Source organism: Malaclemys terrapin, chromosome 1, assembly GCF_027887155.1.
Source record: "Malaclemys terrapin pileata isolate rMalTer1 chromosome 1, rMalTer1.hap1, whole genome shotgun sequence".
Classification (NCBI taxonomy): Eukaryota; Metazoa; Chordata; order Testudines; family Emydidae; genus Malaclemys; species Malaclemys terrapin.
Window position 1 is genome coordinate 99,676,602 of NC_071505.1, and position 27,527 is coordinate 99,704,128.

At 43.3% G+C, this 27,527-nt stretch overlaps 1 protein-coding gene across 1 annotated transcript in view; it reads right to left on the minus strand.

Moving 5' to 3' along the window:
• The window catches only part of TXNRD1 (thioredoxin reductase 1), a 61,286-nt gene extending 56,283 nt beyond the window's left edge, over positions 1 to 5,003 (minus strand). Inside the window, exon 1 of the mRNA XM_054033032.1 lies at positions 4,725 to 5,003. Coding sequence (XP_053889007.1) covers positions 4,725 to 4,809 — 85 coding nt within the window. The 5' untranslated portion in view covers positions 4,810 to 5,003. The remainder of the gene's footprint in view (positions 1 to 4,724) is intronic.
• Positions 5,004 to 27,527: the final 22,524 nt, after the last annotated feature.

Here is a 27,527-nt window from a genome sequence, read left to right on the forward strand (position 1 = left end):
CTTAATGTTCCTTGAATATAGTGCATTTTTATGTAATAGGTTATACATTTAAAAAAGCAAATAAAAACAGAAAACATTTATATTATATGGTACAGTAAACCACTTACTGTTTGAAAACTCTACAATACCATGGTATAAAAGCAGGAGTAAAGAGAAGAGCATCTGCCTTTAAAGAGCAATGTTGTACTAGGAAAATTATAATATACTATAACATTTTTTCTTAAATAAATTTACCTTTCAGGTGATAGTTGTAATTTTCCTTGCCAATTTTGCTAATTACTGGCAGCGTTTTTTTTTATTTAATATCTTTCTTGATCTTAACATGAAAGCAGTAATTCTGAATTTGTAACATTACTTTGATTTCCATGACAACAGTCTAGGGGTTTTGGAACAGGAAGGAAATAAAGGACTGCTCTCAGCGCTACCACTGCAGCTGCAATCTGTTTTTAGCACACCAGCTTGATCAGCGCTAGCATGGGTATGTTTCCTCGAGCTGGGAGTCAAACCCCCAGCTTGAAGTGTAGACATATGCTTAGATTCAGACTAAAACATTTGTAGTTGTGTTAGGGTTGTAAATTAGGTGGGATTGTTTTTGCTTGTCAAGTCATACCTTAATAGTAACCTGAGAAGTGGGAACGTCAGTATGTTCCTTTGATTCCCTAATTACTACTGTGGGAACCCTCTGCTCTGCATGTACAAGCACAGTAGGACTGGCTTGACAGCATCACCTTAAGCAGTTCAATAGATTTTGGTTATTCCAGTTAGGATAAAAACTTCCAATGCTGACTTCTGCCATGCCCTTAATTTTAGAAACTGGCTCAGATTTTGGTATAATTTTTTTTAAATGATACTTAGAGAGATACATCCACAACAACAGGCATGTCTCATGATATCTTACTGTAAAATAAACTTCATCCTTCCATTTGTCCTCCCCTGCTAGGTTGAGTCTCCTATAGGCTCCTATCCTGTAAGCAGATGCACTGGCACATCTGTTTGCAAGATCGGAGTCTTAGGGCTGGTCTACACACAGAAATTGCTAAATTCTGTTTCTAAACTGATTTATCTAAACCAGTGCAACCTCCTTGTGCGGATGTTCTTAAATTGGTTTATGGGTGCCTTATATGGATTTAGCTTAATTTGATTACTGGTTTGACTGAATTGATTTAGGCTTGGTCTACACTACCCCCCCCAATTCGAACTAAGGTACGCAACTTCAGCTACGTGAATAACGTAGCTGAAGTCGAAGTACCTTAGTTCGAACTTACCTTGGTCCACACGCGGCAGGCAGGCTCCCCCGTCGACTCCGCGATACTCCTCTCGCCGAGCTGGAGTACCGCAGTCGACGGCGAGCACTTCCGGGTTCGACTTATCGCGTCCAGACTAGACGCGATAAGTCGAACCCAGAACTTCGATTTCCAGCCGTCGAACTACCTGGTAAGTGTAGCCAAGGCCTAGGAAACAGATTTAGTTAAACTGGTGCAATTTCTGTGTGTAGACCAACCCTTCAGTTGTTGCTCCATGGAGAAGGGACTTGACAGTTTAATGTATTTGTTAACGGCCATGCAGATCTATGGAATTGTGGCCCAGATTCTCCCACCCTTACTCACAATGACCAGCACTTTACCAGATTTCAGTGTGGCTCTTAGCACATTAAGGTACTACTTTCTATGGCACAATCTCGCCCATGGGAAGAAGAAAAATATATACCTATTCCTATGGGGTTAATCATAAAATTATGAAAATTTGCTCAGATTAAATAAATGAAGACTTGTGACATTTGTTTTTTTGCTGTCAAGACCAAATGAAGTACCTAGAACCGCTATAGTGCTGTTTTTCTGAATGTCTCTGCATCCATGGTTTAGTATTGTGGAATTTTATTTAAAGCTAGATTGTGCCCTGGACCTATGCAGCCACAGGAGGCAGTAAGGACCCTCCTGGATTGCAGCTCCAAGTGTGAGTGGAGACAGCAGAGACTGCAAGTCCAATATTCCCCTCTTTCCACCCCATGATAGCAAGGAGAAATGCATAGAGCAGTGGTTCTCAACCAGGAGTCCGGGGCCTCCACGGGGGCTGTGAGCAGGTTTGAGGGGGGCCACCAAGCAGGACCAGCATTAGACTCGCTGGGGCCCAGGGTAGAAAGCCAAAGCCTCACCGCATGGGGCTGAAGCCCAGGGCCCTGAGCCCTGTCACCTGGGGCTGAAGCCAAAGCCTGAGCAATGTAGCCTCATGGTGGCCCCTGTGGCATGAGGCCCCAGGCAGCTGCCCTGGTTGCTACCCCCCAATGCTGGCCCTGGCTTTTATATGCAGAAAACCAGCTGTTATGGCACACATGGGCCGTGGAGTTTTTATAGTATGCTGGGGGAGAGCGGGGGCTCAGAAACAAAAAGATTGAGAACCTCTGGTATAGAGTATGGACCTGCGTGACCCCTCTCAAATCCACCAGCCAGCAGATTATTATTGAACATTTATATTATGGTAGCACGTATGACCACACACAGGTTGCCCCATTGTGCCAGGCATTGTACATAATAAATTACAGTCCTTGACCCAAAGAGTTTATAACCTAAAAGGTAAGATATAACAGATGGAGGAGACTAACAAGCAGGTCAGGGTGGGGATGGGCGAGACAAGGTAATAAATATACTAGGAGATGTGCAATTCTTCGCCATTCAGTAGCAACGATCACAACTTGCAAGCATAACCTCCAATCTGTGCTGAGTTTGCCAGGATTGTGGAGAGAGAGATCTGCTTCATCCCCAAAAGGGGTAAAGTAAATTACCTACCATCTGGAGCAAGTGGGGAAGCTAGAGAAGATGGAGGAATTGTGACTGTCTGAGCAGCACAGCTTCACTATGCTTCTCATATAGAACTGAGCCTAACGGCTCAATATAGCATTATTTTACAGAACTACGAAAGTGTTTTAGTCCTGACGATTCTCCAAGTATCATATATACAAAAATGCTCTATGGCAACAATAAAACAAAAACCAAACAACCCATATCCAACTTTGAGGAAGTGAGGGCTGTGTATTAAAAAACTTTCCATAGCCCAAAAATATGCAATGTTTTAAAAGTTTCCTTCAGCCTTGAATGCCCTATTAAAATATTACATATTTAAAATGGCTTTTAGTTTACTCTAGACATGCTTAGCTTTTTCTTCTTCTTCTTTTTTTTTTTTTAATTCCCAGCCATTCAGCATTTCAAACCCTTTACATTTTTAAATCACTTTTGACAGTTTTTTAATGAATGTATTCTTCATGCTAAGTGCCAAGCGGATAGCACTGAAGATGGAAGTCCTGACCTTGATTTATCCATAAAACAAATACAAAATGGACAGCTGAAGTGCAAGCTTCTTCACACTGCACTGCTAGTTGCCTCAGTCCTAACCTGGACTCTCTCTAAGGGTGAGAGAGCAATTCAGTCTTCATATCACTTCAAAATTTGCCCTCTCTGCTGTGAGTGCTACCAGGGTGCCATTTATGGTGATAAGAATGTCTGTGATATGGACACGTACTCAAGGAATCTTGCACTCAGTGATTAGTGCTACCATGCTGGTAAATACTAATCACTATATTTTGATGTCCTTTTTCATTGGTATTGTCCTCCCTGACTAGCCCCACTGATTTAAGTTAGTTTATTAATGGAGTAAAGTACTACTCAACATCATTTATTATTATTAATTACTTGTATTATCGAAGTACCTATAAGTCCCACTCATGGACCAGGTCCCTATTGTGCCAGGTGCTGTACAAAAACAGAACCAACCAACAGGTTGTCAGAATCTGGCCATAAATAGATAGGAATTGAATCAATCACATCATCTTTGTTTCACATAAACCAGATCAAGATTTTGATAAGTATAAACAATCACAGAAAACAATTCAATTTCTCAAGTTAAATTTTAGAAATATATTATTACTGAAGTCTTGTCTGCAGTCACATGTTTACTTCATTAAACAGTCTACATTTTACAAAAATACATACACAGGTACCTAAAAAGTCCCAGTATAAGAAGTCCTGAGTCAGAGTTAGAAGAGGGAATTAAAGCAGAAAGATAGCTACAAAGCTCTCAATTTTATGGTGCTCCCCCGACACACAATTTTTAGCTTCAGTTTCTGAGACTTGTGAATTCTTTTACCAGAAAATCAAAGTGTTTCATTGTCAGTTTATGGACTAGAGCTATCGATTAATTAGCATTTGTCAAGTACTTTGAGTAAATGACTGCAAACTATGTATTATTAGGCAGACATCTAGAAAGATGGTCTATATAGTTACTTATATAGATGCAGAGACTCACACCTAATCTATGTACAAGGCCAAGATTTTCAAAAGCAATTAGTGACTTGGGGTGCTTTTATTTTGGGGCACCTAGCTTAGTTAGGACATCTTAAACGGGCTTGATTTCCATGGCACTTGGCACCTTCTGCAGATTCAGCCCCAATCTATGAAGATGGGCACCCCAAATCACTAGCCAGTGGCAGGGCTGAACATCTTGGCCGATACTCACACAGAAGAAAAATCACAGGATTCCACGGAAGCCCCCGCCCTGGCTTGGCCAGGCAGGCCCCTGGTAGGGAGAGACGCGAGTAGGTGGGGAGGCGCTGGGGAGCGGCTGCCACCTGGCACGGGCAGAGCGAACTTTCTGCTGCGGGAGCCAAGCCCCGCTCCCTGCTACCACCTCCCTGCCCGGCTGCTGCCTGGTCCCCCGAGGGGCAGGTTGCCTACCTGCTCGGTGGGGCTGCTCCCTGCTGGGGCGGGCAGCCTGTTCTGCCGGCAGCACCGCTTTGCCCTTCCTCACCGAGCTCCCCATGGCGCGGCTCTGAGCGCATCCTCCTCCAGCGGCTCCCAGGGAGGGGCAGCGCCCTCTGCCAGGCCTGCTCGGCCAGCACCAGACAAGGACGCAGGGGAAGCCCCGGCTGCAGGGAAGGGAGCTGCGCGCTCTGGCTGGCGGGACCCGCGCGTCCCTCTCCTGCGAGACGAAGCTCCGGTTGCGATAGCAATAGAGCCGCGAACAAACCCAGCCCCAGGTGCCTGCAGCGCTGGAGCGGATTTCCAGGGCGTGAGGCGACCCCTGCTGGCGGACGCGCCTCAGCTACCGAGTGATGGACACGATGCCCGGCCGCCTCCTGGCTCCACTTTGATTTTTTTTTTTTTTTTTTTTTTTTGGTCAGGCTGTTTAATAAACTGATCTCGCCCCTGGAAGGAGAAATGTGGAGGGGAAATCACAGCAGCTGTTTAGTGAATTGACCTGTGCCCAAATCCACAGTCTTGCGCAGCTGAGGGGAAGCTCCCTTGTGACCTTATTAATTAATTAATTTAATTAATGTCTTAGCGATTAGCTGAACAAGAAGTAGCACTGAGTGGACATCTAGGCTCTAAAGTTTTACATTGTTTTGTTTTTGAGCAAAGTCATGTAACAAAAAAAAATCTACATTTGTAAATTGCACTTTCACAACAAAGAGATTGCACTACGGTACTGGTATGAGGTGAATTGAAAACTACTATGTCTTTTGTTTAACAGTGCAAATATTTGTAAAAAAAAAATAATATAACGTGAGCATTGTACACTTTGTATTCTGCGTTGTAATTGAAATCAATATATTAGAAAATGTATAAAAATATCAAAAAATATTTCAATTGGTAGTCTATTGTTTAACAATGCAATTAAAACTGTGATTAATCGCAATTACGTTTTTTAATCGTGACTGATTTTTTTGAGTTAATCGTGTGAGTTAACTGTGATTAATCGACAGCCCTAATTTTTAGTCAAGCATACCTCAAACTGCTTTACATAACATAGATGCCACAGACAAGAGGTGTCTTAGAAGTAAAAGATATTACTCAATTTCCCTGGAAGACCAATGCAGCTAAAATAAGGCATTGAGTAAAGGTGGTGGTGGTGGGGATTTTCTTCAATATAAAAATAAGCAGAAACTACTACTAAAACTGGAGCTGTAGCAGGTCAGCTCAAGAAGCATATTGCAAACTGACATGGAATTAGAACAGAGCACATTGCAAAATACATTTTAAAAGCTAAATATCCCTACTTTTTTGGGAGGGAAACCAGGCTCAAAGGAGTTAAGTGAAAAATTAAAAATATGACCTGCACTTATTGCAATCCTACTTGTAAGTATCTACCCAGATGGGAAGGCAATGTGACCTCGCGGATAGAACAGTGGAGTGGAATCAGGCGACTTGGTTCTACTCCCTGCTCTGTTGCTGGTCTGAGGGCTGACTTTGGACAAATCATTTCACCTATCCGTGCCTCAGTTTCCCATGTGTGAAATGGAGATGATACTTGCCTCCTTTGTAAAGTGCTTTAAGATCTACAGGTGAAAAGCACTACATGTGAGCTAGATATAATTATTATATTTATCTTTTTTCATACTGATGTCAAAAATATTAAAAAGAGGCAAAAGAGGACAACTTTAACTATAAGTAAATCACAGACAGTAGCACATGTTCGCATACGCTGTCTAGCTTTTGGAAACATTTGAATTAAAAAAAACCCCAAGGATGGACTCTGAAAGTAAAGCTCTACAGTCTGGTTATGTAGACTCTCTCCTCAGACCCTACGCTACCAGCACTCCCAGCTATCTTTGAGACACCACTGACTTCCTGAGGAAACTACAATCCATCGGTGATCTTCCAGAAAACACCATCCTGGCCACTATGGACGTAGAAGCCCTCTACACCAGTATTCCACACAAAGATGGACTACAAGCTATCAGGAACAGTATCCCTGATAATGTCACAGCTAACCTGGTGGCTGAACTTTGTGATTTTGTCCTCACCCACAACTATTTCACATTTGGGGACAATATATACCTTCAAGTCAGCGGCACTGCTATGGGTACCCGCATGGCCCCACAATATGCCAACATTTTTATGGCTGACTTAGAACAACGCTTCCTTAGCTCTCGTCCCCTAACGCCCCTACTCTACTTGCGCTACATTGATGACATCTTCATCATCTGGACCCATGGAAAAGAAGCCCTTGAGGAATTTCACCATGATTTCAATAATTTCCATCCCACCATCAACCTCAGCCTAGATCAATCCACACAAGCGGTCCATTTCCTGGACACTACTGTGCTAATAAGCGATGGTCACATAAATACCACCCTATACCGGAAACCTACTGACCGCTACACTTACCTACATGCCTCCAGCTTCCATCCAAGACACACCACACGATCCATTGTCTACAGCCAAGCTCTAAGATATAACCGCATTTGCTCCAATCCCTCAGATAGAGACAAGCACCTACAAGATCTCTATCAAGCATTCTTAAAACTACAATACCCACCTGCTGAAGTGAAAAAACAGATTGACAGAGCCAGACGAGTACCCAGAAGTCACCTCCTACAAGACAGGCCCAACAAAGAAAATAACAGAACACCACTAGCTGTCACCTTCAGCCCCCAACTAAAACCTCTCCAGCGCATTATCAGAGATCTACAACCTATCCTGAAAAATGATCCTTTACTCTCACAGATCTTGGGAGACAGACCTGTCCTCGCTTACAGACAACCCCCCAACCTAAAGCAAATACTCACCAGCAACCACACATCACTGAACAAAACCACTAACCCAGGAACCTATCCTTGTAACAAACCCCGATGCCAACTCTGTCCACAAGTGACATCATCATAGGACCTAATCACATCAGCCATACCATCAGGGGCTCGTTCACCTGCACATCTACCAATGTGATATATGCCATCATGTGCCAGCAATGCCCCTCTGCCATGTACATTGGCCAAACCGGACAGTCTCTACGCAAAAGAATTAATGGACACAAATCTGACATCAGGAATCAAAATACTCAAAAACCAGTGGGAGAACACTTTAACCTGTCTGGTTATTCAGTGACAGACCTGCGGGTGGCTATATTACAACAGAAAAATTTCAAAAACAGACTCCAACGAGAGACTGCTGAGCTAGAATTGATATGCAAACTAGACACAATCAACTCCGGTTTGAATAAGGACTGGGAATGGCTGAGCCATTACAAACATTGATTCTATCTCCCCTTGTAAGTATGCTCACACTTCTTATCAAACTGTCTGTACTGGGCTAGCTTGATTATCACTTCAAAAGTTTTTTTTCTCTTAATTAATTGGCCTCTCAGAGTTGGTAAGACAACTCCCACCTGTTTATGCTTTCTGTATGTGTGTATATATATCTCCTCAATATATGTTCCATTCTATATGCATCCGAAGAAGTGGGCTGTAGTCCACGAAAGCTTATGCTCTAATAAATTTGTTAGTCTCTAAGGTGCCACAAGTACTCCTGTTCTTCTTTTTGCGGATACAGACTAACACGGCTACTACTCTGACATTTGACTTTGTATGTGTCTAACTGAAATTCAGTGGCCTTAGCTCTGGGGGAAGTCAGACAAGATGACAATAATGGGTTTCTTCTGGTCTTAAATTATGAGCCACTACAGTACTGCCTAGAAGCCCCAGCCAAAATTGGGACACCCTTATGATAGATGTTGAAGGTACACATGAGAGAGCCAGAGTTTATAGTGTAAAGAGACAAGGCAAAAGATGGGAGAGAAAGTCTGTGAATCTATAAAAATAAAACAACAGCACACATGTGATGTGGTTTTCTTACTGTTTGTTGAAATTGTGCATTTCCTTTCTCTTTGTATGGAAATATATGATTGGCCAAACCAACTCAGACAATAAGTCCATCAAAGCTGGTATCCTACTCTTGCTTATGGCCAATACCTGATGTTTAAAAAAAAAATTGTCTTTGTGAACAAATAATCTCTTCCATTATGTAGGTTGATTATATGCTGGGGGTGCGGGGAAATGAGACGAAGGATGCATGCTGAGAGGAAGAATGACCTTGTGGTTAAAGCACTAGTCCGGGATTCAGGAGATCTAGGTTCGTTTTGTAGCTTGGTCATAGACTTTAAGTGGGGATCATGGGAAAATCATTCCTGTTATCCGTATCTCACTTCCCCCGATGTAAAATGGAGATAATTATCCTTCTTTTCCCCCCCATCTTTATACCAGTCTTGTCTACTTAGATTGTAACCTCTTTGGGGCAGGGACACTCTCTCGCTATGTGTTTGTACAGCACCTAGCACAATGAGACCCTGATCTCACTTGGGGCTTCTATGCACTAGCATAATACAAATAACACACAACACTAGGGATCTCTATAGAAAGGAAACCTCTTTCTCTACTCCCACAGTGGTGGTGGAATAGCCTCCATGCTCAAGGGGTATAATCTCCCAGAATCCCGGTCTGTTTGCATGGATGACTTGTGCCACTCCCATTACAAATGCTGTACAGTGCTCCCATCCTACAATCCAATCTCCAACATTAATTGGAGTTTCGAGTATCAAAAAATTACACCTGAATTTCTGAAACACTTTTGTTGACTAAGGCCACAATCCTGCAAACAGATATTCATAAATAACGTCACACTGGAAGTATTCCCATTGAACTCGTCAGTATTCACATGCATAAAGATATTCACGTGCATAGGGGTTTGCAGGATTGGGACGTAAATCTGGTATGTAAGTATACTGACCTCTATCTAATTTAAAACCCCAAGGGGTAAAGCCATTTCATTTTGTACAAAGTGGATAAACCAACAGGCAAAATATTTTAACCAAAGCCATATTTTTTAAATGGAAACCTCTGGCCCATCCTGTTAAATGACTTCTAAGGCAAAAGAATAATAATTTGGAGTTAAAATAATTAAATCTATAAATGCATAAACTGCTATCTTCATTTAATTAAGATGACTTTATTACAGGGCACTTATAAATGAAGCAGTGCTTCTGATCTAGCAATGAGAATGATCACCGAGATTTTACAGTTAATATCTGCATTCACTCATCTATAATAGCAATAATTATTATAATAGAGGGTAATAACTAGAACAGTCATTCAAGGAATACGGTTTATATAGAATTAGGGATATAAAATCATTCTTAGGACAACAAGGAGTCTGGTGGCACCTTAAAGACTAACAGATTTATATGGGCATAAGCTTTCGTGAGTAAAAACCTCACTTCTTCGGATGCATAGAGAAGTGAGGTTTTTACTCACGAAAGCTTATGCCCATATAAATCTGTTAGTCTTTAAGGTGCCACCAGACTCCTTGTTGTTTTTGTAGATACAGACTAACACGGCTACCCCCTGATACTTGACATTCTTAGGACAGGTTGTGGGAAGTCATTCTACTCCACCAAGCCCCACAAAGTCTTCAAAGGGACACCATCAAATGGACATTTCATCAGTTTGAAAAAAATAAGTTAAAAGTAGCATAAGATACTGCACCTGCCCTGGTATCGCTTGACAATTTTTGTGGTTTCACAATCACAGTCCTTTATTAGAGAAAGAAAAATCTCTCCCAGGTTGCTGTGAGAAAGACCTACAGGAACAAAAGGGGAAACTAAGACCAACATTTTTAAAAGTGGCCAATGATTTTGGGAGCCCAACTTAAGACATGCAAACATAGAGGTGCCCAAAATCAATGAAAATATGGCTGCATCTGACTATAAAGGGGGGACAGTGAAAGGGGACTATACACTGTCTAGTGCACAAAATAAGAAAACTGAAAATATATTTTCCTAATGTCTTTCAGTTACATTGATTGTAGGTGTTACATGCCACAAGAGTAGGTAAGTAAATTTATACAAAAGTGCCTGCTGCTACTAAGCAGAAACCTGTCAGTACAGCCAATAAGCTACTGGTCATCTTCAACTCCTCCCTCTCTCCACACTTCCAGAGGATGTCCAAATCTGCTGCTTCTTCCTACACAATATTCCTAAAACAGCCTTTCCCTGCCCCCTCCTCTGTCCCGACTTCTAAAACATTTTTTCGGGACCACCCTATCTCCCCTTTTGACTATCGTAGCCCCCTCCCTAGCCTCCCTGACTTCACATTGCTCCCCTGTCCCCTCTAGTCCATTCAAAATGCAGCTCTCATGGTTCATTATGGTTTTGATCATCTCATGCCCCCACTTTGAATCCTGTCACTTCCCTTCTCTATCGCAGCAAATTCATTGTGGTCACCTCTAAGGTCCTACATAACTCTGCTCCTCCCTACTTATCTATCCTTGACTCTTATCTTGCTGCCCTGTCGTCCTCTCTATTCTGCCAGTTAGGTCAGTTTCATCACCCTGTTTGTCTGTTTTTCCCACAAGTGTCTCAATGCTTTTTTCACACCATCCCCTACACATCAAATACTTCTGAGCTGGGGCCCAAAGCCACTGTACTCTCCTCATTTAAATCCCTCCAGAAAAAAACTATTTTTTCTGTGATACCTATAATAAAGCAGACTAAAGGCACCTACTTACCTATTTAAGTTGTTCTTTGCATGAATGAACTGCTCATTTTCATGAAGGTAAGGGGTCAAATGTTGAGAAGATGCATGGGAACATTGTAATTTAAGATGGGAATTGTGGTATAAAAATGAGAGAACTGAATTGTGGAGGGAGGGTGAGGGGAAGAAAACGTGGTGTGTGTAACTTTTTTTTTTTAAACTACAATCATGTAACTAATAATCTATGTGACTATCATCACCTTGATCCCTTTGATTGTATGTTGTATCTGTTTCTCCCAGCCTTTGCTCATCTTTGCCTAAACTGTACACGCTTCAGGAAAGGGACTGGTTTCTTTCTCTGAGGTTTGGAAAATGCCTAGCACATTTTGAGCTCTACTTTAATCTGCATAATAAATGATAATTGATGGTGTCTCTTTTAAATAATAAAATAGGCACAGGAAAGCATTGCATGGGTATTATAAAAGTCAAAGGAGAACCAGTTGGACCCTGTAACTTTTCGTGGACACAGACTCTAATTTAAGGCCCTAATCCAAAGCTTACCTATTGAAGTCAATGGAAAACTAGAAGTCTTTTCATTGACTTAAATATGCTTTGGAGTCATCCTTAATTTCTATCAGTGTGAAAAGCTTGTCCAGATGTTGAGGACTGCTGTGCAACAACAAACAATCACTTATTTTGAACATCAGATAGCATTCTGGAGAAAAGGGAGAAGAATCAGAGGCTCCACGAAGTCCACTAGGATCTTCATTAGTGCTAACCACTTTTACATGGGAGGCACTCATATTACAGTGATAGGCAGCAGTATAAAACCATTAGATATATTGCTCTCTTTTTTTCTGTGATGCCACAGCATTCTCAAAGGAGCAGGACAGGAGGTTGTATCCTTAGGAATTTCTGCAAAACAAAAAGAAAGGTTGCAAATGCATCATACTGGTTGGTATTTTGGGCTATTGCATTGCACAGATTGCCTCAGCATCATGAAAACAAAGGAGGGAGATAGGGTGTGATAAATTCAGTAACGTAGTAAGTCTATGAAGTGCCCTAGTCACTAATAAAAAAAACAGCTTCTATAAAGGTGAAATATAAGAAGGCATTTCACTCTATGTTGAAATCTTGGTGAAGGTATTTTCAAGTAATTTTATCCAATTATGAAGGACCATAATAAAAGAGCTGCAATTGTCTAAGCTGTATGGCCCTGATCCCACAAAATATTTAGGCTCCTAACTTCAATTGATTTCAGTGGAAATGAGGAGCCTAAATACCTTTGTGGTTCTGGGCCCACCACAACGCTATCTCAATGTTTTTTAAGAAGATTGACTCCCAAACCAGTGACTGAGCTAGTGGGATCATTAAAATAATATTAGAATCCTTTTTCCCACCAAGTATCTCATTAAGAACATAAGAATGGCCATCCTGGGTCAGACCAATGGTTCATCTAGCCCAGTAGCCTGTTGTGATGTTATTGATATAATCTGGGACCATATAGAACATGGTTGCAACCAAAGTCCTGTAGTGGCACCAAATCTTGTATAAAGGGGGTCAAATGAGGTGTCTAAGACAAGGTTATGGTTTGCTGGTTATAATTACACTGTCTATATGTGTGTATCAATTTTGTAGTTGAAGTTATGAATATTGGCTCTATACTGTCTGTATTTCAAACTTATGCTATGCTTCTGGGAAACATCCCAGACAAGTTGGTGTTAGCTCTGCCTAGCCTGCTGTATGGCCCATTAAGGACCATCAGCTATACAATTGACCCATTGAGAGAAGGCAAATAAGCCTTGCAACTCAGCAAAGTATGCAGGGACTGGCCCATGTGACTCTAGACTCCATTTTGCTGTAATTTTCCACAGTAAGGACAAAGAGGTGTTCTTACACCTGGAAAAGAATATAAAAGGCTGATACCTCGTCTCCATCTTGTCTTCAATTCTGCTTCATACCTCTGGAGGAACTTTGCTACAAACTGAAGCTCTGAACAAAGGACTGATGGCCCATCCCAGCTGGGGATGTATTCCAAAGACTTGATTTTGAACCTGCAGTTTATTTCATCACTGCTACAAGCCTGAACCAAGAACTTTGCCATTACTGTATGTAATTGATTCCATTTAACCAATTCTAGCTCTCATCTATAGCTTTTTCCTTTTATGAATAAACCTTTAGTTTTTAGATTCTAAAGGATTGGCAACAGCGTGATTTGTGGGTAAGATCTGATTTGTATATTGACCTGGGTCTGGGGCTTGATCCTTTGGGATGAGGAGAACCTTTTTTCTTTTTCTGGGGTATTGGTTTTCATAACCATTTGTCCCCTTAACGAGTGGTACTGGTGGTGATACTGGGAAACTGGAGTGTCTAAGGGAATTGCTTGTGTAATTTGTGGTTAGCCAGTGGGGTGAGACTAAAGTCCTCTTTGTCTGGCTAGTTTGGTTTGCCTTAGAGGTGGAAAAACCCCAGCCTAGGGCTGTAACTGCCCTGTTTTAAGTGATTTGTCCTGAATTGGCACTCTCAGTTGGGTCCCGCCAGAACCGCATCGTTACACCTGTCTTCTGACAGTGGCTAGTGCCAGATGCTTCAGAGGGAATGAACAGCACAGGCAGTCGAGCAATCCACCCCATTGTCCAGTCCCAGCTTCTGGCAGAGGTTTAGGACAGTGCTTAATCTGTGCCAGGGTTTACCAGGGCTGAGGCCTGGCACCTCAAGGCTTGGCAGTTCATAGCCCTGGCACCTCTGGGCTTGCTGGATCAGTTATGAGTGTAAAATAATTGCTTGAGACTTGGCACCTCTTTCATTACAAATTCAGCACTGATTTAGGGACACTCAGAGCATAGGGTTGCATCCCTGACCATCTCAGCTAATATCCGTTGGTAGACCTATCCTCCATGAAATTAACTAATTCGTTTTTGAATCCAGTTATACTTTTGGTCTCCCCTGGTAACGAGTTCTACAGGTTGAGTGTGTGTTGTGTGTAGAGTACTTCCTTATGTTTGTTTTAAACTTGTTGCTTATTAATTTCATTGTGTGACCCCTGTTCCTTGTGTTATGGGAAGGGATAAATAACATTTCCTTTTTCACGTTCTCCACACCATTAATGATTTTATAGACCTCTATCTTATCTCCTTTCCTTAGACATCTCTTTTTTAAAATGAACAGTCCTGGTCTTTTTAACTTTTCCTCTTATGGAAGCTGTTCCATACCCCTAATCATTTTTTGTTTCCCTTCTCTATCCTTTTTCCAGTTCTAATATATCTTTATATTAGATGGGATGACCAAAACTGCATACAGTATTCAAGGTGTGGGCATACCGTGGTTTATATAGTGGGATTATGATATTTTCTGTTTTATTTTCTATCCCTTTCCTAATATTCAGTTAGCTTTTTTAACTGCCAATACACATTGAGCAGATGTTTTCAGAGAACTATCCACAGTGTCTCCAAGATCTTTCTTTAGTGGTAACAGCTAATTTAGACCCCATCATTTTGTATGTATAGTTGGGATTATGTTTTTCCCATGGGCATTACTTTGCATTTATCTATATTGAATTTCCATCTGCCCTTTTGTTGCCCAGTCACCCAGGTCTGTGAGATCCCTTTGTAACACTTCACAGTCAGCTTTCGACTTAACTATCTTGAGTAGTTTTGTATTGTCTGCAAACTTTGCCATCTCCCTGTTTATCCCTTTTTCCATATCATATGTGAACATTTTGAACAGCACAGGTCCCAGTACAGATCCTTGGGAGACCCCACTATTTACCCCTCTCAACTGTGAAATCTGACCACTTATGCCTACCCTTTGTTACCTATCTTTTAACAATTTCTCTTGGCGAAATTAAGATCTCTCTTATGTGTAAACTAGAAGAGAAAAGCTTGTCTCAGTAATGTCAAGATCCTGTAATGCCAGCTGCTTTAAGGTTTGAACTCTCAGCCCTGAATGCAAAAGCAGCTATATCTTAGCACTATTAAAGTCTACACAGTTCATGGATGTCCTGGATTTTAATTTCATTAAAATAGGCTGTAAATTTTGCAAGATTTGTGCCTAGGATCACAGGAGAAAATAAGAACATACTGTAATCTATGGCTCTGTCTACACTACAGATACAACCATGTCAAAAAACCAACCTACTTAGCGGAGACAGTTCAGATCCAGTTGATGCTACTAATTGGAATCATGTTTGTAACTGGTTTAGGAGACAACTTTGTTTTTACCATGTTGCTAACATGGTTGTACTCATGCAGACAGACCCTGAATTCCTTGCATCCCAGTGTCCCACACACTAACCTGTGCGGGATGTAAATTACAAAAGATGACCAACACCAGAGGATCTGGACAGCTCTGTCATTTTGTAGCAAGTTCTGAATTCCTTCAGTGCCATGAACAAAATAAAGTCCTCAAATCCATGACAAGGATGAAATTCAACACCATGCACAAAGTCTGAGAAAATTGGCTTTGGGCAAGGGAACTTGTTGCACCATTAAGGGCCAGCTCCAGGCACCAGACGAGAAAGCACGTGCCTGGGACGGCACATTGTAAGGGGCAGCATTCCGGCCAATCTTGAGGCGGCACATTCTGGCCGCCCTGCTGTGGTTCTTTTTTTTTTTTTTGCTTTGGCATCCCGGTCCGCAGCTCTGGAGCACCCGGCTGGCTCCCCATGCTCCGCCAGTCCCAGCCCAACTCTGCAGGGGCACGGACCCCAGCCCGGGGGGGCAGGAACGAGCAATCCTCCCCACTCACTGTGCCACTGGGCTCCCCGGGACGTGCCACTCCCTGCCGCCTGCACCGGCCTCCGCCTCCTGCACCGCTCTGAGCCCGGCCCAGCCAAGCCGCCTTTAATGGAGCAGCTGAGTCAGCACCTCCTGCAGCCCCTGGGGGTGCTGCCTGCCCAGCCGGGATAGGCACCCCAAGGCAGGAGGGGGGAGCCCCTCTTGCCCGGCTGCGAGGCGCCACTCTTCACCCTCCTGCAAGCCGCCTTGACCACCCTCCATGCGCTCCCTGTGGCTGCCGTTTTTTTTTTTTTTGCTTTGGCAGTCCGGCCGCCCTTTTTTTTTTTTTTTTTTTGCTTGGGGCAGCAAAAAAGCTAGAGCTGGCCCTGGCATCATATCAGGGAATTTCTGTATTAGAACCATAAAGTGTATGTGTATAACAAGTCTGAGCCCAAGAGAGACAAGGGGTAAGATTGAATTCAGTTGAATTCCCCACAGCTTAGGCCTCTTGCTTTTTCCATTTCCGTGTCTCTCCCTCTCTGTGAGAAACAGGCAAGGCCAAACTGCTAATTATGTTAACACATCCTAAGACAGAAAGTCTGTTCTCAAAAACAACTGTAATTGTTCTTCCAAACAGAACACAGTTTAGTAGCTTTTAACTTGTTTGCTATGTATGTTAAAGTAGATTTGCAACATCCTGAGAGTTGCTAGAAGTTAAGAAATAGTAAAGTAATAAGTGATACATCCTCTATTTTAACATACATTTATGTGAATGGATGCTTGATTTAGATAAAGGATAAATTGATTTAGATAAAGAATGAATGGTCAGGGAAGTGCCAGCCTAAGAATGACAACTTCAGTCTCGATTGGCCGTAGAATGCGGAGACTAGAGATAACCAGATGACCCCCGAAGGGCAGGCCAGAATCTACCCAAGTGCCCCCCCAGATGGAGGGCTGAAGACTCCAAAGAACAAGATAACACTCAGACATTCAGACATCAGGGATGTGCCACCTGCTGATTGATAATCACCTCAAACAAACATCAGCAGGATGAAGCAATTCCCATAGACTTGTATAAGGACAAAATCCTATAAGAATAGACTCTAAAGACTGAAAACTTTTGAGTCTGGTTCTGCAACCACCCTCCAGGAGCATCGGATGCGCATCTGACAAGGACTTGGCTCCACCCTCATGTGCAGACTACCTGGCCAGTACTCTGCCATGAGCAACCTCTAGGCTGGTAACTATAACAACTCTGCAGAACATGTATGAATGAGTGTGTGAATGAATAAGAAATGGTAGTGCAATAATATTGAATTGCATATCCTGATTTCTCGCTCTTTCTCTGTATTTACAATAAACCTGGCATTTTTGCCTCCTCCCTCTTATAAGATCCTGTTGGTATTATTTTATTAGTGTAACAAACTATGCAGGGACTAGAAGGAGATGGAATCCCCACTTAACCCACAAGCAGGATGTGAGACATCTCTGCAGCCCTCCATGGCTATTACTCCACAACTCCAGTGCACCACCTGTGTAGAGTTCTGTGATCATAGGGTCTTTGTAATTACTGACCCAGATCACAGTCCATGCCCCCTACCTCACCTGTCCAGCCCCCAGTACTTCCTCCACACTGGCCTAAGTAGACCAGGTGTGGAACCTAGTTCCACCACATGCAGGGGACATAGAGTTCTCTGCACAGCCATTAAGCAGCTGTCTATCCTCCAGACCAGTGCAGCATAAGCTTTTCACAGTTCTTATGCTGCTGGGTAAATTTCACGCAAGTGCAGCTGAGACTGTCCAAAAAGCCAATGGAATACAGAGAATTAGAAACTAACAACAACAACAACAACAAATTCCTACATGGTAAGAGATCTTTATTAGCAAGTGCATAATAAACACAGTTACAAAAATTAACAATTAAAAGGACTAACAGTTTCTAATTTCATAGTCATTGTTTGTTATACTTGCACAATGCTTGAAAATAAAGATGCTTTTATCTTTTTCCATTTAAGATAAGCATTGATTTTTTCCTGTGTTTAAAATGGAGCTAAGATTAAAGCAAATTATTTTGTTCAAATTATTATGCTACAATTGTAGGCTCCCACACAATCACAAAGCAGGCTCCTGTCAGAGTGTGCATCAGTAAAATTGCAACACTGCTCTGCTGAATAAAAGATGGTGAAGATATCGTTACTGCACCACCTCCAACTGTTGCTGTTTTGTTCTTAGGCAGAGTGGAGGGGCTCCATTAATAAATCTCTCAAATTAATCTTTCAAAATGCTCTACACCTGGACCTTCTTCCTGCAGATGTCCTTTGAAGTTCCCTATCACTCTTGTGATAGGTCTACACTACACTTTTTAGTCATCTTTTAACATATTAATTAACCTAAGTAAGTCAGTTCTAGTGCAGATACAACACAAAGTATTTATTGCTACCCATGTTTAACCCTGGGCAGCCTACGGTTAATTAATACATGTTAAAACATGACTAAGTTTCAAATGTAGACATACCCTTGGTGCTGCTGAGATGGCTAGCTGTTCCACTGATGAAACCAAGATTAATTACCATTTTGATCTATGGTACTTATACAGCCCCTCTTAGCATAATATATGGCACTGCACAATCTTTTAAAGTATTTGTCCTCATAACACTCCCAAGAGTATAAAGGTACTCACACCCATTTTACAAAAGGGAAACTGAGGCACAGAGCGACAAAGATCCAGATCATCACAAGTATTTAGGCTTCTAACTTCCATTTATTTCAAATGAAGTTAGGAATCTTACATACCGTTGAGAATCCAGCTCAAAGTGACTTTGCCCAAGGTCACACAATAAGTCTAAGGCGGAACAGATAATTGAACGCAGATCTCCGAAACCTCCAGTTTGCACCCTAACCACCAGGCCACCTTCCTCTCAGATGAGTTATGGTAATCTCAATTTCACAACCTGCCCAGTCCTTCTCTCTGGAAAGACAACAGTCTGTTGTGAATGAACCCAACTGCTGGATCCCCATGCTTTATTATTTGTATTATCATAGGGCCTAGGAGCCCGTCATGGATCAGGACCCCATTGTGCCTAGTAAATACACAAGTTCAGCACAAAAGCAGTCCCTGCCCCCAAAAGTCTTACAATCTAAGTGTAAAATGAGAGATAACAGATGAATACAGACAGATGGGAGAGTACAAGGAAACAATGAGACGATATTGGTCAGCATGATAGGCAGTGGTCTCAGCACTCCAGCAGCCTACCCATTGTCAATGTTTTATAGGCCTTATGGCAAAGGACAGTTTGAAGGAGGGTTTTGAAAGAGAATAATGAGTTAGTTTTGCAGATGTTTACCAGGAGTTTCTCCCCAACATAGGCACAGGCTGGGAGAATGCACAAAGGTGGCTGTTTGAAACAGTGGAATGGAATGGGCATTGGAAGCATCTTGGACCAATCAGAAGCAGTAGTCAATCTTTTGATACTGAAGGAGGTAATAGGTGGAAGCAGGATAGGCTATGAAGGGCCTTGAAAGCAAAGACAAGTCATTTATGTTTGATGTGCTAGAGAAGAAGGAGCTTGTGGAAGGAGAAAGCTCTTCCACCCTTTCTCATGCTGTTCCCCCATCTTTACACTTGGGCTTGCCCTCATTAGCTACAGCAGTTGTGGACGTGTCTTTCCATATTTGACCATTTTTACAGCTGAGCAGCTAGGGTTGCTTTTGCTATCTGCAGGCCAGGAGGGTTCTTAACCCCTTCCTGCCTGTGTTTTGTGTGGGAATCACTGGAGACCCTCTCACGCATGGTTGAAGTGATAGGCTAGGAAAATGATCTTTGCAGCAGCGTTACATTCTGAATGGAGAGAAGTGGGGCAAGACTGCATTTGCCAAGGTCAGAAAGAAGGATGTTGCAATAATTGAGATGTGAACTGATGAGAACCTAACAAGAGTTTTGAATGTGCAGCTGGAAGGAAAGGCAATATTTTAGAGCTGTTATGCAGAAACAAGCTGCAAGACCAAGGGCTGGTCTACACTACAGAGTTAGGTTGACCTAGCTACGTTGCTCGGGGGTGTGACAAATTTACCACTCCTGAGAGCCATAGTTATGCCTATTACACCACTAAATTGACCACCTCTTAGAGCGGTGAGTTTACAACAGCAATCGAAGACCCCCTTTATCACTGTAGTAAGTGACTATACTACAGTGGTTCCTCTAGAGCTGTGCTGCTGTAGCATTTCTAGCATAGACATATCCTTAGGCATAGCCTGGATGTGAGGACCTAGAGAGAGGTCCAAGTCAAAGTTCACATCAAGGTGTTGGGCCTGAGTGACAGGCAGGATGGTGGTGTTGTCCACAGTGATAGAGAAAGGGTCTGGAAAGGGACTGGTCAACGGTTCCTAGCTCTGGGTCTCTCAGGCACACTCCCATGTGCAGACCCTGTGTCTGACACCCTTTTGGGGGCAGTGAAACCCTTCAGTCTGCTGATTTACACACGAAAACCAGTGCCCCAGTCCTCCCACACCCCCAGTTGCTTAGACCCTTTCCCCCAGAGTCTACCTGGCATCCCAGGGCAATATGGCAGGAAAGCAAGGAACACACTTTTCTCTTAACAAAGCACACTGGAGAGTTACAGATCTTTTAAAAACAACAAAAGTCTGAACACAAGTCTGACCTCACTGCATTTGGTCAGAATCCTTAGGCTGGGCAGCCCTTCCTGCCTTACTTAGCTTGGTCTCCTTCCATGCTGTGTTAGTCTGGCCCAGTGGTTCTCAACCTATTTACCATTGTGGGCTGCATATGTGGCCCACGATGTGTTATGTGGGCTGCATCCAAAACTACCTGTATGGCCCTGAGGATGTCACATGGGCTGCAGGCAGCTCTGTGCTGATTGGGCCACAAGCAGCCCATAGGCCACAGGTTGAGAACCACTGGCTGGCCTCTTGCTTACAGAAACAGCCCTTTTAAAAAAAATGTGCTTCTTATACTGGAGTTCTGGGCACCAGTCCCTTGCCCATCCCTGATCTTCTGTGTAGGGAGTCATTCAAAGTCAATGGCCTTACTGGTTGAAAACCTATTGTTCCAGTATGGGAGAATCACTCAACATTGATGGCCCTTGATGGCTCTGTTATAGCTTCTCAGACATAGTCTTTCCACCAGAGATCAAGTTCCAGCTACAAAATTGATGCTGTAATCCACAAAGACGGTTACAATACAGAAGGAAGATCACACTCCAAAATAAAGGTTACAATACAAAGTAGAGCCCTGAAACAAAATGAGGTTTACCAAACAATATGGAGTTCACAGTTTGACACAGTCATGTAGAGATCTGTCTTAAGCAACCAACTTTCCATCACTACTGATCTAGATCATGAAGGCTCTGGGTGGCACAGGGGTTTGATAATAGCACATAGAACCCAGTGTTGCCAACCTCAAATGTTAAAAAAAAAAAATCAGTCAGGCTCATTGAAAATCATGAGATTGGCTTTGAAATAATGAGATGATGTAAAACTGATAGATTTGATGTTCTTTTTATTTGCCTTCTGCTTTTTGAGCCTTTAGAGTGCACTGGGATTACATTTTCTTCACAGCCATGAGGGCTAGAAATGTATTTTTTCTTTAAGAATGAAGGCTGAAATCATCACATATCCACTTGACTGCAGGAGCTGGGGCTTTAAGGAAAACAATAATTATGATGAGACTTGTGACAAAATCATGAGCGTTGGCAACACTGAATTGATGTAATTTCCTCTTAAAAGCACACTTTTTCAAAGAGTGACCAGATCCAGATCATGACTACAGCACACTAAAGGAGTAGTGTGCTGTAACTGTTCTATTTAGAAGGATGTATCAGCATGGCACCCTCGCACTTTTGATGGTTTTCTTGTCTGAAATCTATTAAATAAAACTGGTGACCCCTGATTACCTTCATTTCTCTTCCCACCCCCAACTGACTGCCTCACAGAATAAATTAATATTTGAGATGTTTCTTTGGCCTTTTTTGAACTCCATCCTGCCACTGCAGCCCCTTCTACCCCTCACTCCTGTCAATTCCCCAACAGCCACAGAACCTTCTTTTCCTCTGTCCTTCTAGTGAGACAGCATCTGAGCTGTTCTATATGGAGAGACAGATTATGGCAGCCTATAATAAACAAATGTATCAAATGTCAAAGTTGTTTATCAAAAGGACAATTGAACAGTTTAAATCCGATAAGGCTAATAACCCTTTGATGATATGATGGAAAGGTCAAAGCAGGGCAAGCTCCAGGCACCAGCTAAGGAAGCAGGTGCTTGGGGCGGCCAATACAAAGGGGCGGCACTCCATCCGCTATTGGGGCGGCCCGTTCAGGTCTTTGGCGGGAATTTGGCGGCGGGTCCCTCAGTCCCTCTCTTCCTCTTTGAGCTGCTGCCGAAGTGCCGCCGAAGAGGAAGGGAGGGAGTGAAGGACCCGCCACCGAACTTCTGTCGAAGAATAGAGCGGCGCGATTGAGCTGCTGCTGAAGAGCCACCGATGGGCTTTTTTTTTTTTCCCCCTGCTTGGAGCAGCAGAAATCCTGGAGCCGGCCCTGGGTCAAAGTTCATATTTTGGGATTTATCTTGTACATAGCGGCCCATAAGAAATCAGTGTACCAACTTTCAAGATTCTGGCTCAATAGGAACATACCTATTAAATGCCTGTCAGACAATTGCCCTGTTCCAAGTATCTGTATTACATTAGGTAGAAGACTTCAGCCTCAGAAACTGCCAAGCTGACTTATTTCACCAGAACTACATTCAGTTAAGAATTGTAAGCAGGACTGGTAGCACCACATACTATTGAGGTTCTCTGATACTTCCCATTATAAGACCCTGTTTTAGTTGCTTATAATTTTGCCAAACTTTAGCTGTTTGGGCTGAAATTTTCCATGCTGGGGTCTCTGCCTCGGGCTGATATTTTTGATTCAGTTTCAGCCAAAACAGTTCAGCTGTTTCCAAGAAGAAGTCGGGAAAAATATGTTGTTTTGCCCACGTTAAATAATTCTGGTGACCTTGTCTTTGAAAAGCTCTTGCACTTACATGGTTCGGAGGAGGGATTTGAAATTTGGCAGTCGGGGGGGCTCACTTTGAGTCAGGGATGTGCCTTTTGCCATCCCTATAAAAATCTGCCAGAATTTGGCCAGGTTATAAACCTTTGAATAATTGCAGTTTCCCCATGCTAAGTAGAAACTTCTTAGATTTTAGTAGCTAAATTCCCCAAAGATTCCATCTGTACTGGGCGCACCCAAGCCTGGCACTGAGCCAGACTGTCCTTGCAACTGCAGCTATGGGTTGCTGCAGAATGGGCCAGGTCTGGGTCCAGGCACCTGAACTGAGAGCACAGAGCCTGTCTCCCCTTTGCTCTTAATGACACACCCACACACCTCTGACGAACCCAGGCAACACTGTGCAGCAAGCCATCTGATTCAAAAGTAGCTGGGACAAGAGGTGAACCTGCAGGGTTCTTGGGGGTGAAGACTAGGAAGCATAGACTAGGACAAGGAGCTGGGGGTGGTGTGGGCAGGTGAAGAGGAAAACTGGGATTGGAAATTGGGGTGAGGGAAAGGCTGGGACTGACTGGGCAAGGAGATCTGAAGAAGAGTTCCATGTAAACGTGAATGCTTGTCTCTTTCACTAACAGAAGTCTGTCCAATTAAAGATATTACCCCACTCTCATTGTCTCCCTGGGCAAGGAGATTGAGACTGGGAGTTGGGGAGGCTGCAACTGACTGGGCAAGAAGACCTGGATTGGGAAGAGGAAGGGAAATGGGGGAGGGACTGAGAGTCATTAGATGAGGGGCAGATTGAGATCAGATGAGGAGCCAGTGGGAGACTGGGATTGGCTGGGCTAGGACACTGAGAGAGAGAATCAGTGGGGTGAGGAGAAGAAAAGACAGGTCTGATGAGGAGCTGGGGTGCAGGAGAAGAAATGGCCCTGGGTCAGCAAAGAGACTGGACAAGGAGCCAGGAGAGAAAGGAACACTGAAATTGGATGAGGAGTATAGGGAGGGAGATGGGGTATGGGAGTCAATGGAGATAGAGAACATGGGTGGGGAGAACAACAGGAGGCCAGGGTGGAGGAGAGAGAGAGAGAGAGATCAGATAAGGAGCAGGAAGGGGGAGAACTGGCATAGGTTGGGCAAGGAGACTGGGACTCGGAGCAAGGGGCGACTGGGACTGGTACAGGGAATCCAGGGGGGTGAGACTAGGATTTACGGGACAAGGAGACTGGGACTGGCAAGAGATGGCTGAGGAGTGGAGACTGGGATTGACTAGGTGAGGAGAGTGGGACTGGGACAAGGAGCCTGGAGTGGGGAAAAATAGGATTGTATCAAGGACAAGTTAGAGGGGATGAGTCAGAAGGGTCACACTTGGGGAGGAATGCACAGAAAAGTCTAACCCCTCCAGAGCGTGGAATGGAACTCAGGATTCCTGAGTCTACTCATTCCTCCGCTGTCAGCAAATATCTGTGAAACTCAATGGCAAAGTGTGTCTAGTGCTGGTCCACATACTACTGCCATCAGTTACTCCATTAGCTTAAGTAATAGAGATCTGTGTGGTGGATCTAAAGGTTCCAACCCTGATGACCATAAGTGTCAATATGGACCCATATGATTGAATTTCTGTTTTTTCAATTTGCTTTTCCAAAAAACTAGGAAATTAAATAAGATAACATTATAAGGTTGCAATGTCAAGCACTCAAAAGTTAGGAAATGCCAGAACTAAGGTTGCCTGTGCAACCTTTATTTGACCCTCTTCTGCATATGCTTTATGATAGTCTTTAATTACAAGATCTTATACACCTCTACCTCGATATAACACTGTCCTCGAGAGCCAAAGAATCTTACCGCGTTATAGGTGAAACCGCGATATATTGAACTTGCTTTGATCCACCGAAGTGCGCAGCGCTGCCACCCCGGAGCACTGCTTTACCACTTTATATGCAAATTCGTGTTATATCGGGCCATGTTATATCAAGGTAGAGGTGTTCTATTTTTTCCACAAGACCTCTGCCTCATTCAGTGTATAAGATGCACCTGCTCTGGGTGTGACTCAGGCTTGTGTAGTGAAGGAGATGTTGTCTGTAGGACCTACGGTGACCAGACAGCAAGTGTGAAAAATCGGGACGGGGTTGGGGGGTAATAGGAGCCTATATAAGAAAAAGCCCCAAATATCAAGACTGTCCCTATAAAATTGGGATATCTGGTCACCATAGTAGGCCCCATGCTCCATTTGTTGCAGAAGTTGGAAGGTGTGTATTAAATGAGCCTGGTGATAACAGGAAAAGAAAGGATGGTCTTGTGGGTATGAATGCTGCCTTGGAGAAATTGATTTTTGTCCTTGCCTTTGCCAGAGTTCCTATATGATGTTAGTCAAGATGCTTAAAGCAAACTTTTCACAGGTGGTCACTAATTGTGTATTCCTCATTTTCTTGGCATAGGCGCCAACTCCGAGGGTGCTCTGGGGCTGGAGCACCCACAGGGAAAAATTAGTGGGTGCTCTGCACCCACCGGCAGCCAAGCTCCCCTCTCCCCCTCCCCACCTCGCCTCCTCCCTCCCCTGAGCACGCCATGTCCCCAGCCCTCTGCCTACCTCCCAGCACTTCTCACTGCCAAACAGCTGTTTGGCAGCGCTTAGGACTTTTCAGGAGGGAGGGGGAGGAGTGGGGACACGGCGCCCTCAGGGGAGGAGGCAAAGAAGCGGGGCAGGGGCGGGGACTTGGGGGAAGGAGGTGGAATGGGGATGGTAAGGGGGCGGGGACTTTGGGGAAGGGGTGGAATGGGGGTGGGGTCAGCGTGGTGCAGGGGTGGGGCCAAGGGTGGGGTGGGGTCAGGGCCGGTTCTAGGCACTAGCGTTCCAAGCATGTGCTTGGGGCGGCACTTTTCAAGTGGCGGCACTCCAGTTTTTTGTTTTTGTTTTTTGCTTCGGCGGCAGCAAAAAACCTGGAGTCAGCCCTGGGTGTGGTCGAGCACCCCCTGGGAACAGTGGAAGTCAGCGCCTACGGTCCTTGGTATCTTATTTGCAGAAGCACTGCATCACAGCAGTAACTGAGATCAATGGAATCTGTGCTTTGGACATATGAAGTGCTATATAATGCTAAGTACTCTGAAAAATCAGGTCCTAGTTGTTTCAAATTGGGCACCCAGAATTAGTGGATACATTTTGACCTTAATCTCTCTGTGCCTCAGTTCCCCATCTGCAAAATGGTGATAATACCACTGTGACAATACCTGTACCTTTATGTTTACCCCTTAGAGGATTATGGTAAATCTTGTACAAAGTATGTCTTGTGAGGTATCATTTGAAAACTTGTGATTTGCTGATTATCATTGTTCTGGTAAAATATGTGTGGCAATATTGTGTGTAAAGTTATAAGATTCTGCTGTGTGATATTACTGGGATATGTCCCAACATGTTCTGGAAGGTAGTCACAAACCAGTTTCCCAGACACAAAAGGTTAGCCAGGACCTCAGCCAGGTGTCAACAAGATCAAATGGACCATAAGCTGATTGAATGGCCACTCTTCCCTAGGATAGAGGGTTGGGCAAAAAATCTACATTTTGACAAAGAAGCAGTTTAACAGTCCCGTCCACACAGACTTTGTCCCCTGAACGTCAGCTGGAGATGATTCTTGCGCAAGAGAAAGTGCTATAAGAGGAGAGAACAAGTCACCTCTCCCTTTCTTTCTACCAAGGCCATCAACAACACTTGAAGAAGAAAAGAAGCAGCATTGGACTGAGGAGAGATCCTGACTGAAAGATTCAGCCAGTAAGACTGTTGGAACCTGTGGTGAGAAAGACCTTTGCTTTGAATTCAGTTAGCTTGTTAAATCAGGTATTAGTTGCGTTTTACCTTTTATTTCTTTGTAACCAATTCTGACATTTATATCTCATTACTTGTAATCACTTAAAATCTTTCTGTAGTTAATACATTTGTTTTATTGTTTTATCTAAACCAGTGTGTTTGGATTGAAGTGTTTGGGAAACTCCATTTAGAATAACAGGATTTGTGCATATCATTTTATATTATTGAAATGACTGACTTTATGTGAACTTGTGTTGTCCAGGAGGGTGCAGGGCAATACAAGACGCACATTTCTGGGGGAAAGTCTGGGACAAGGAGTTTGCTGGTGTGGCCCTGCAGTGTAATTCATGAGTGACTGGCTACAGCACTCTTATATAGCTGGCAGTGATTTACATGCTGAAGCTGTGTATGAGTAGACCAGGAGTGGTTGCTCTCACAGTAAAGCAGTGTAAAAGGCACCCCACATTGGAGAATTGAAGGGACACAGCTGTCCATCAGTCCAGATTGTACTCTGGGTAATGTCACACTCACAACCACCTCCTTAGCTTACCTTATTGGTGGTTGGGGTAATAAATTCATTATTGTGTGTGAAGCTCTCAGATATTATAGTGATAAGCACCATAGAAAAGTTCATTAGGAAATGAATAATTCTATTTTCAGAGCAGGGTTTGAATAGTGTGCAGTAAATAATGCTTCGGGCTAATCACTGAACAAT